The 11,594-nt window shown below is 41.0% G+C and overlaps 2 protein-coding genes across 2 annotated transcripts in view; both read left to right on the top strand.

The window, feature by feature from the left end:
• The first annotated feature begins 437 nt into the window (after window positions 1–437).
• On the top strand, window positions 438–7,829 carry fbxo22 (F-box protein 22). Its single transcript, XM_069174270.1, has 7 exons — window positions 438–641; window positions 1,003–1,135; window positions 1,846–1,933; window positions 3,535–3,633; window positions 5,203–5,355; window positions 5,501–5,666; window positions 6,135–7,829. The coding sequence occupies exons 1-7, from the start codon at window positions 511–513 to the stop codon at window positions 6,526–6,528; spliced, it is 1,164 nt and encodes a 387-aa protein (XP_069030371.1). The 5' UTR covers window positions 438–510; the 3' UTR covers window positions 6,529–7,829.
• Window positions 7,830–8,246: 417 nt separating this feature from the next.
• LOC138213028 (transmembrane protein 266-like) overlaps window positions 8,247–11,594 on the top strand; it is a 47,971-nt gene continuing 44,623 nt past the window's right edge. The window contains exons 1-2 of the mRNA XM_069173834.1: window positions 8,247–9,048; window positions 9,772–9,906. Of these exons, the coding sequence (XP_069029935.1) occupies window positions 9,893–9,906 (14 nt within the window). The 5' untranslated portion in view covers window positions 8,247–9,048; window positions 9,772–9,892. The remainder of the gene's footprint in view (window positions 9,049–9,771; window positions 9,907–11,594) is intronic.

Here is an 11,594-nt window from a genome sequence, read left to right as displayed (position 1 = left end):
TCAAAAAAGTATTTGATAGTAATTTCCAAAAATTGAGTTGCAATGCCCTAAAATGAAACAATACTTACTAATGACCCCTTTTACAGATTGTACCCCAAGTATGGACATGAGTTGTTCCACCGCAAAGGATTTTCCCCCCTCAAACCTTTAAAGGATTAAAAAAAGGGAAGTATACAGTATTTCACCAGAGGAAAAAAAAAAAAAAAGAAAAGAAGAAGCATAGATCAGATAACCGTCAGCAGAAATGAAGAGAAATGTGTTTTCTTGCTTATACAACCACCAGTCAAAACAAATGTATTTCAAAAGTTGCGCTTTTATCAAGTTGGACAATAAATTACAGTAAATATGGGGGGGGGGGCAGCTTAGCTGCTGTAGCTCCTCCTCACCGTTGGGGGAGCAGTGTCGCCTGCATACGCCTCGGCAGCGGCGAAAGTTCAGAGGTGAAAGTTCAGAGGTGAGAGCTCGTAGTTGGACAGCCGTGCTGGAAACTCCCGAGACGACAAGTGAAACATGAGTGAAAATCAAGATTTTGTTGATTCTTTCCAAGACAGTAAGGCTGCATACGTGCTCAGTAATGTCGCGGAAGTGGTTGAGAGGATTCTGACGTTCATACCGACCAAATCTCTTCTCCGGATCGCGAGGTAACGAAAAATGTTTGTATGCTAAACACTTCATTTAGCTGTCGTGAATGGGCTTAGCTATTTCTCAAAAACAACAACAACAAAAAAGTAACGAGACACCAAAGAAGCTGAAGTAACAGCAGGACTTTCGGTCATTACGGTCACTTGGCCTGATATCGAGGTTTAATCTGTCGTGTTGTTGTTGTTTTTGTTGTTGTTGACGGAAGCGCGAGCAGACGAGCTAACTCCGCTGCATGTGCGTTTCTTTCTTTCTGTCTGTCTGTCTGTCTGTCTGTACTTACTTACTTACTTACTTACTTACTTACAAACAAACAAACAAACAAACAAACAAACAAACAAACAAACAATTGTTTCTCCTCAGCGTGTGCAGGCTGTGGAGAAACTGTGCCCGCAGGGTGCTCAGGACTCAGCAGCAGCTGGCCTGGGTGTCCGCCTGTGGTCCCTCCACGTCAGAGGTCCATGCCCTCTGCGGCAAGCTGGCTGAAGAAGTGGAGGTAAGCTACCTGAACTCACACAAGGGAATACAAAAGGAAAGCTGTACATTTAAAATGTCGGACAGACCTTGTGAAGGAGGTTCCTCCACGTTGTGGGGGAATAAGACTTTGAATATTGCAAACAGCATGCCGACGTTTTGCTATAAACTACAGTTACGTGCATCACAGGGTGAATTGCCCAACTTACAAGCAGAATTGTAAATGTTTCCTATTAAACTTTAGCAGCGTTTAAAAATGACACTTACTGATAAAACTTTGTAGTTTGGCTTTCTTGAAGAAAAGTGTACTTTCTTGATTCTTGTTGTTCTGGGTTTTTGTACCCTCATGGTTGAAATGCACTTATTGTAAGTCGCTTTGGATAAAAGCGTCACGTGAATGAAATGTGATGTAAATGTGATGTTAAAGACTTTGAGTTAAATTCCTCGGATGAAAACCTTCAGATGATTTCAGACACTCAATAAGTTGATGTAATGGTGGTTTAAGTTCAACCAATTAAACATGACTCAACCTACTGGTTGGGTAGTCATTACAAACTGCGACCAAATTCTTTAAAAAGCTATTAAGTGGCCGCAGTTTGTAATGACTACCCAACCAGGGGTTAATGTTTTGAATGATTTGGTATATTGTTGGAGATGATGGATATGTTCAGAAACTTCACGCATGTTTTAAAGTTGTTACAAAATGTGCACTTTGCTTCTGATTATTTCCAGAAAGTATTTCTCCTGCCTAAAACAGTGCTGGCGATGGTGGACTGTGAGGCCTTCAATGGACAACCTTATTCCTCCAGACAGAGTAAAGGTTGGTATCATATATACAATGTGCTTCGGTACTTTATTCTGCAGTGTTCATTGGAGAGAATATGTCTCATACAAGCACATCTGTCTCATACATTACAGTTGGATTTGGTGAAAACACATATCTGACATGAGGGTAGTGGTATAACACCATCCTTAAGTAAAAGGGATGACTAAAATAGCACTGTATGAAGTTTAAAGTGTAAAAATAACTGAAAGTAAGGCCGTCTTTGGCATCCATACTGTACCAGTACATCTATTATTGTTACTTATTTTGTTGACAAAAAATAAAACCTAAATTTTTTTCAAGCAAGGCCTATGTTGCTGTTTTTCCCGAACCAAAGCTTTGTGGCTTTGATGTCCTGTAGCATTTCCAACAAAATCGATCTGATATGCTCTATCCAAATGAACAGCATCGCAAGTGTGTACGAGAAAGCGTTGCATTTACCTTGCCCTGTAAAAAAAATTCAGAGGGATTGAAAACCTTTGTATGCCTTCCACACATTTGACAGAAGGTATAAAATTCACTTATAATCGGGACAGAGGAGAGCTAAGAACAATATCATCATCCTTTCACATGATTTTTAGTCTTTGTCTTTGGTCACCTAAACCAGGTGGATGGCATCAGGCCATTTGAAGGGGAGGGGCGTTCTCTAGGATCCATTCATAATACCAGTTTGTGTTTTACACTGACTTCAAGTGGTTACTTAAAAAAGATACGACTCAAATACAACACAACTTGCAATTTTGTTGAAGGGCACTTACTATGGAACTGCAAGCCATTGCTGATTGGGCAGGCAATTATTATATAATCACTTAATTGCAATTATTTGACATAATTGTCAGAATCTTTTCCATTCATCTCCATAAAAACATCTGGATGATACTAAGACAGATGTCACATTTCCATTAATATTTCCACATTATTTTCCAGCAATGGATATTTGACTGGCCAACAACTGTTTAGTTTGAGGCTCTTAACTTCTAATATTCAACTGACAACATTTTGATGAGCATCTATTGACATTAACATAATGGATTTGGTGGCAAAGCCAAACACCGCAGCCAATAAATGACTTTTTCTTAATAAGGTGTATGTGGATGGTTAAATTATGATTAGACTTGCACTATAATAGTGGCATGACGTGAACAAGAAAAGACGATTAAAGCATCATCAATATGAGAACGCAAGTACGAACATATCCGGGGTTTAAGAACACGTCGACTTTTTCTACGGACATTTCTTAAGAACAAATTTAAGAAAAATCTTCAAAAGATATTGGTGAATGAGGCCCAATGTCTCTTTTCTCTTTCATGTAATCCCAACCTGACTCAACGATGTTGAGATCAGGGCTCTATTGGAGCCAAACAAACTGCTGCATTACTTCTTGTCCTTGTTGCTGAAGAACATTCTTTCTGACTTTGACTTGATGTTTGGGGTTATTATCAAGCTGCAGAATGAAATGGGGATTAATCCAATACCTCCTTGATTGTACTGCATGTACAATATTCTAAACATTTGAAAACCCCTAAAATCTTTGCACAGGATTACGCTTCAGCGACCTTTCTCTCTAACATGTTTATTTTTCCTCAACTACATTGAAGCAAAAAAGAGTCGCCACAGTCCAGACACAGTTGGAGAACTGAACCTGCTCTTCCCCAAAGGCTGTGACATCATGGGCATCGCTACACCTGGCATAGTCTGTGAGTGTTCCTCTTTTCTGTCTCAGTCGTATTTCCTCATTCATGAGAAATAAAATCCCCACCTCAACCCAGATAAAACCACGGTTAGCTGCACACAAGGAATCATGTCATTTAACACAACATACAAATGCTTGTTAAATGAGCTTCAAAGCTTTGATGGTACATGTATCATATGTGGCCTTAGCATGTTATTCTACTGTGGTGCTCTGAAAATTTGAACTAACCAGGCTTTTGTGAGCATATCGTAGAGGAATAGTCCACCTTTCAGCAGAGACTACACATTAATCTCGTCCGCTGCTGCCTAGTTGGAAAGCACCACTGGCGGCCGGCATCTCCCTGCCTTTCCCTCTGATAGATTGCCTCGTCTGCCTGGTGCTGTGCTCCCCATTTCTCCATATAATCACAAGCCCCCGGAGAAGTGACTCTCCATCAGCCATGTTGTCTTTCCTCAAGATGATGGCTTATCAGGCTCCCATCGTCTGTCAGGCTTCATGGCTGCCTCGGCTGTTTGTGGTAACACTCACGATCTGTGATATTGCACCTGAGGGTCACTGCGAGGTCATCACGCTCATCTAATCCAACTAAATGAAATCTCTGATGGTAAAAGGCTGAGTGTACATGTACAGATTGTAACGGATCTGCCAAATAGCCTAGAGTACAACGAATCATTTCTGCATGTTGGTAGAGGCATATGTAATAAGAAGATTATTTATGACACGCCTAGTATTTCCTCATAATCCTCTATAAGTAATCTGTAACACAGTGGAGCATGGGGATGAATGACAGCGTATTCTGATATTTGCAGAGTTTGTACACAATGAAAGGTTTTCATCAATGTACACATTCAGTTGCACGGCAGGCGCTTGGCTCAGGAACACTTTAAAGGTGGTGAATGCGGCTGCCCGTCTTCTGATTCTGTCTATTTATGGCAGCACAGTCTGATGTTTTCTCATGTACATGGTTACACATCCATCTGCTAAACTTTAAATGCCTTTGATTATACTATTTATGTGACGTCACATGTTGTGTATCGAGTTTCCTTTTTTTGGAGCTCATTTGCTAATACAATTTTTGTGAGGTTCAGTGTTTCAAAATAATTCTCACCACAGCTGAGTGGATAATCTTTGAGCTGCAGCTCCTCTAATAGCCACTAGGTGGTGACGCTGAGAAATTCAGTATACCAAACTCAAGATACAATTCTTCCAACTTTTCAATGGAAATGCAAATATTAAAGGTGTTTTCTTGTCTTGTCCCAATAGCTCATGTAAAATGAATATCAAGAATCATGAAGACATGGCCTGGTCTGGGGTGTGTTGGCCTCATTGACATTCATCATTCTTAATGTGCATGAGTTTCCTCTTGCATGTCCTTTCTCAGCGCCGCTCAATTTTCTTTACTTTTTCCTCCAGAATCTTTCAGTGCACTTTTAACTGGAGTTAAGGATCAATGACCAAAGCTGCTTATAATATTTCACTGAAATAAAAATTCTTTGACCAGTAATGTGGATAAGGAACTGCAATGAGAATGACATATTGTTTTATGGTGCTTCATGATTGGCTCTCTATACAGTGACGCCCAGTGGCTCTTGCTCCAGCCCACCCCAGGAGCACCAGGAGGGGGAGGCTGGCTACGCAATCATGTTCCCCAACACTGAGGGTGTCCACATCAAGCCCTTTCACTTTTGTAAGAAGACCATCTCTTCGACAGCCCTGAAAGAAGCAGGTGAGTGCAGGCTCACAAGTTATTTTATAATCTAAAAGGAAAAGGGCGAAGCCTCCATTAAAATCTCCCACACTTTGTTTAAAAAAAAAAAAGAAAAAAAAAAAAATTCTTACATTTTTATTTGATGTGCTTGCTTTCTTTCCAGGACTAGTTGACAACCCAGAACTGCGTGTGGTCCTGATGTTTGTTTATGAGGCGTATAAACCTGGAGGAGCGCGCTTCATCAACCAGGTGCTAGAGCCGCTGGCCAAGAGCAAAGCTCTGATCGCTGGAGGGCTGGTAGAAAGTTTCTTCTCTCCTCCCAGACACTGGTGAGTTCATTTCCTGCAGTGTAATCAAGACTATTTCTAGGCAAACATGGGATAAATATATTGGTACAAACATGTAACAAGTAATTTCCTGCAAATACAATGTTGTCAAAGTATTTTGTGGTTTTCTCAAACACATGTTCGCCCAGGTCCAAACCTGTGGCTCCATCAAACGTATATTTTGCTATTGTAGAAAAATAGGGCAACAAAGGTCAAATTGACTGTCGACATTGAAGAGAACTCTAGTCCCCCACTGCACCAGAGAATACATTATATTCACTGGCGCACTTCAAAACTCATTTTGAAGTTTGACATCTGTACTTCTCTTGTTACTTGTCCCCTTTGTCTCACTGCCAAATAGGCTCTGATTAATAACTGATAAATAATGGCAGGTAAATAAGCTGAATTATCAGCATCATTTTTCTACACACTCTGCACTGCTCACACTTTCCATCATCTCTCACTCTGTAGCTGTAGCCAGGGTGCGTACGGCGTCGTGGGCCTGGCCCTCAGTGGCCCTAAGGTGCAGGGGGCGTCTGTCCTCTTGGACCAAGACGTCGGCAGCGCAAAGGCGGCCGAAGCCACGATCCGGCGGCTAAAGGCAGCCAAAATTCCAGAGAAAAACACCCTGGGGTTCATGTTCGCCTGCGTGGGGAGAGGCCAGAACTACTACAACAACCAGACCAATGTAGAGGCAGATGCTTTTCACAAGGTGTTCCCCAACACTCCGCTCTTTGGCCTGTTTGGCAACGGCGAGATTGGCTGCGATCGAATCATTAAAGATGACTACACACTGTGCGACACCGACACGGACAGCCTGCAGCACGAGTACACTACTGTCATGACCCTGGTCCATCTCGGCTGACTGTCCGGCGGTAACAATGACCAAACAGGATAAAAAAAAAAAATAAAAAAAAAACACCCATCATGCTCTCGTTTGCAGCGGCAGTCGGGAACAACAAACATTACGTACAAAGCGTTACTCACATTACGGCTCAGAATATCGCCGTCACCTTTTCTATACAGCAGGAAAATGATCCCTTTAGTCATCAGTTCAATGGCAACATTTGGGAAATCGTGAATGTGAAGCAGCTTCATATTCAAACGAGAGAGTCTCGCACAATCCAGACATTTGAAAATTTAGATGTGATATACCACACTTGTACAATATATTTGTATACATTCCACCAAATTTCGCACACATTCAAGGCATATCTTACCCTCTGACATCACCCCCACGGTCTGTTTCCTTTGCAGGTGAGTAAATTATACATGCTTGTGTCTCTCAAGCTATTGTTGTGGTTTTTGATTCAGCAAAGGCACTTTTTTTTTTTCCACGTAAGTAAAAGGACTGCGGTCCTTCTTCCACAATATCAAGGTCGTCTTGATCTGAACGCTCCTCCTTCTTGTGTAGGTTTTACACTTTTGTCTTTCCAATGGAATTGTTCAAATTGATTCCTGTGCTATCTTATCTACCAGTTTAACCGAGCACAGCGGAATTTAGTTAGAATTTTACAGCGCATTTTTCTTTTCTTGGCCACATGTCGGGTCATATCTTCTACCTGCATCCTCTCCTTTGTTCCTGGAGCCTGAAAAAGAAAAAACAGACGGAGTGGCTGTCCTGTTGTCTGTGACACTGACTGACAAAAACTCACTCAGCTCAGTATTAACTCCTCTAAAAATTCTGGTGGTTGGTGTCATTGGCTGGAAATAAAAGAGTCAATAAGCAGTGAGTACTATTTGCTAAAGTCATAGATTGCAAGAGTTCCTTTTAGTTGCACATAAAAAAAAAAAAAAAGAACGGTCAAAATTTTACAGGCACCCTATCTTGATAACATAAAGCTGCAATTTCCAATATATGCTTTGTGTTTGTTGTTCAGGTAGTTGCTATTATAGGTTAAAAATGATTGCTATTAAGTTCAGTTTTTCTGTAAAAAATGCAACCATTATTGTCGCAAGTTCCAATATTTTGCTTTATAAAAATGAACTAGAACTGTTGCAAAGAGTGTCTTCCTTGTTGTATTGTAACACACCTATATGCCCTTAATAGTTGTTTTTTTTTAAGAAGAATCTAAACTGTGTTTTGATATTGACGCACTTTTCTACATTGTGCCAAATCATATCTGTCCTGCTCATCTCCTCAATAAATTACATTCAATATACAGATATAGAGCTATGTGCTTGTTTGTACTTGTATGTCTTTAACCCCACAGTTCATGCCACTCCAGGAGATCTTCAGAAGCAGTCTCGGAGCCCACTGGGCATTAAGCAGCCGTCCCAGGTTGTAACCACAGGCCTACTACAGTCAATTCAGATCACCACTTTTCATTTTTTTCCATTTTTTTTTTTCCACACACCCAGAAATCTGGGCTTCAGCCTATAACATCTTCAGTAGCCCATGTCCAGGCGTGTTTAAATCGAGGAAGAGACGCTTCAGATTGATTGATGTGCGCTTTAACCATCGACTGGCTAATCCCGATGAATGACAAACGGTTAAGCCAATTGCTGTAAAGGCAATTTATATTCCCATAGTATCGTTATTTTGGGAAACCATAGAAAACGCTCATGACACGGAGAGGAACGACCAACCAGGCGTAAAGCTAATAAAATCATCTGGCGATAATCCGCTCTCAATCGGGGACTGAGTAAATTTACTCACAGGCTTTCTCTCTCTCTCTCTCTCTCTCTCTCTCTCTCTCTCTCTCTCTCTCTCTCTCTCTCTTACACACACACACACACGTCCACCGCACGGCCAACATTTTTAGACTGCTATGTCGTGACCGGAGCGATGCAAATGTCACACGATTCATTTGCTACTGTCAGTCTCCGGCACAAAAACGTCAATGTTTTGGTGGCCTTTGGATGAAATTCGCCTCGCGTTGTCCAGCTGCTGCCGCGGAAGGGGGTCGGTAGAGACCCGAGGCTTTGTCGGGCTCGTTTCAGCACCTGGACAGCTCCCCTCGCAGGGTTCCCCGCTGCGCTCGTCGGGGAAACCCTCGGCTGGGGAGCGGAACCTGGATCTGGATCAACCCTCAACAATCTCAGCCAGGAGGAGGCTGTACTTAAAGGGCCGTTATTGATCGCTCTGATGACACTTAAAAGCTAATATGATCTTGCCGAGGGACGATGCTTCTTGCATTTGAGCTCCAGCCCCTCTTTGGTTTTGCACTGAAATCCAAGCAGCGCAAGTGGGAGCAGCGGAAGCAGCGGCAGCAGCAGCAGTGGTGCTCGTCCAATGCCAAAGTGCTAAGGATAGCTGCAGCCTACACACACTGCGAGCCTGCTGCTGCTTCACTTACTCTGATCACCACCGAGGGAGACAGTACTATCAGCAAGGGGGCAGCGGGAAGCACAATTACCCGTCAACAATGTAAATCTCACACAGGTAGGTCCTTTGCTCCAGATAAATAATTCATTTATGTACAGCGAGGGGCTCAGTAGTTGTACACACTACTGTCATTCAGTTTCTCTGATACCAGCAAGAAAATCAGTGCAGTTTTATCGCAGGTGCTATTATTACTCTGATGGTAGGAGCGTGGGAAGTCTGACATGCACCCAACTCTGTGGAGTGGTAAATGTTTAGAGCTTAAATGCGTTATGATTGTGATTAAAAGTTTACAAAAGTTATTCTATTTTAGGGTTACAAGTCGTTTAGTGACTGTAGGCGTATTCCCCAATTTTGTCCACTTACTCATTTGTTAATATTTTCATTTGATTTCAACTGTTCAAAAGAATTTCTAACTTATTCGGTACTGATATTTTTCACTGTCTATTGTGAAGGAGTTTCATTTGCTTTACCAGTTGTTTTTTTATGGTCTAAAGTGTCCCTAATGTCAAAGTACAATTTTACTTTTACTAGTAAAAATGTGGTGGGTAAAATACTTCAAACAGCCTCTTAAATAATCATACAGTTGAATCACCTCCTCTCTATAACAGTTTCAACACATCTGAACATTATAACCTTCGTAAAGGAATAATTTAAAGCAAGACTATAGTATGAAACTGCATTTTTAACTTGCCATACCTGATAACCTGATAAAGTAGTGCCATTGTAATAATTACTACTTTATAAATTGTGCACTTGCATTAATGGCTGTCTTCTTCCCAGATTCAACATGAAAGCAGCATCTCTCAGGTCAGAAGTTGAACTGCAGCACTAAAAGAGGCAGACGTGTGTGGAAACCTTGTGACAACCACCACCACATCTCTCCTCTCCATTACCCGGCATCATGGCTAATGCTGAGTAAGTGCAGTGTCCACAATATGTTTGCCACTGATCTCCCCTCCTTTTTTCTTCCTTGTTGTCTTGTTTGGATTACAAACCAGTGTGAAAAAAAATGGAATTCCACATATGGAAAAGTAAAGAGAAATTATGCAAGAGCGACACTTTGTCTGTAGGACATAAGCTATTTTTGTACAAATTCCTTACTCTTTCTTCATGTTTCACATATTTTTCCATTATGCACCTCGTTTTCTGTTTTTCTCTCTCTTCACCGAGTCTCCCCTCTTTTGCTGTTTCCGAGATTTCCGTGTCTCCATTTTCACAATAATGACCTTTAGTCACTGAGACACGGCTCCCGTTGAGGTGTCTCTGACCCTCGTCACTCTGAATGCACAGGCACATGCCGAGATGCAGATTCATGCAAAACAGCAATGCTGACTATAGAGCGTTTATTCTGCAGCCCCAAACAGGGATCGCTATGTTAATCCTTTTTGTGGAACAACATCCACAATATCGATTACTTTTACCCATGACCATTACAAATTAACACGTTCTTTTTTTTTTTTCAACAAACCATCTCCACCTCCAGTTTTCTCCCAGCTTTCCCTTTTTAATCTCCCTTCTCCAATCTGCGCAGAACAGCTGATGCATTTCTGAGGGAACATGCTGTAGCTTGTGTGCATGTTTGTGAGTCTGTGTATGTATGTGTGAAGACAAAGTAAGATGTAAGGGAGAACACTGAAAATCATTATTCTTTGTCAACTCCTGATTCTGCTGGCGTTGTATGACTGTAATTTGTCTCATCTTAACTAGCAGCATTTATTCTCTTGACCTAGATGAATAGCCCTAAATCATTGCTCCATTTGTGCTTTTATGAGAGAACCAGTTCTGCTTGTGGTCCCATACAGAGCTCAGCTCAGTGGCTCTCAGCAGCAATGTCACATCATGCTGTGTTTGAGGGCAAATGCATCCCAAAACAGATGACTGTGGCTTTCGTCTGATTTAGAAGGTTCACTTGAAAAAGCTTTCCGTGTTGAAGAATGATGAGCGTGTCATTTATACACAGTATAAAAATCATTGTTTCATTTTAATTCCTCTTTTATCATTTAACCAGTTGTGCATAAGATTTTTTTGAACATATCGTTTTTCACCTCGGCTGCAATAGTGCAGTGGGACTGGATTCATACACATTACTTGTACTGTTACACAAACAAACCTTTTGTTTTATGCAGATTGGCCGCCATTATTCTATATTTGGACTCTTGACATATTCTCAGCGTGTTTGAATTCCAGTTCAACAACTGTAGAATTGAAGCAGATCATAAAGCTGTGTCCTGTCAAATCGGCCGGTAAAAACTTTCAGCAAAAGTACGAGAGTTATCAACAAGATTATATTAAAATATCAAAAGTAAAATGACTCTGCAGAAATTCGTGACTTTTTGTTACGTTAATAGATTGTTAATGTATCAATTGGGAAGGAGCATTTTATCTACATTTTACCTTAAACTCTAGTATAGGCAGTTTAGTCTTGTGGTTTCCTTCAGGTAACATCATTCACAAGATAAATCTGTGAGGTTTTGAGATTATTTCTGGGAGAGCTATGAATAACAAATACATTTCCTATTGTTTGGACCTTTCAATAATCTTGGTTTTAGCCCCATTTGGACATTACTCTTTTATAAAGTTTTAGAATCCAAAAAGATAAAAAG

This window comes from Embiotoca jacksoni, unplaced genomic scaffold, assembly GCF_022577435.1.
Source record: "Embiotoca jacksoni isolate LCO1_2020_lvr unplaced genomic scaffold, fEmbJac1.0.p SCAF_6, whole genome shotgun sequence".
Classification (NCBI taxonomy): Eukaryota; Metazoa; Chordata; class Actinopteri; family Embiotocidae; genus Embiotoca; species Embiotoca jacksoni.
The sequence above is the reverse complement of the archived record's forward strand: the minus strand, read 5'-3'. Positions and strand labels throughout refer to the sequence as shown.

Coding starts and splice junctions, on each gene's coding strand:
- fbxo22 (XM_069174270.1), top strand. CDS start 511: ATGAGTGAAAATCAAGATTTTGTTGATTCTTTCCAAGACAGTAAGGCT. Junction 1,934..3,534: donor TTCCTCCAGACAGAGTAAAG/GTTGGTATCATA, acceptor ACTACATTGAAG/CAAAAAAGAGTCGCCACAGT. Junction 5,667..6,134: donor TTCTCTCCTCCCAGACACTG/GTGAGTTCATTT, acceptor CTCACTCTGTAG/CTGTAGCCAGGGTGCGTACG.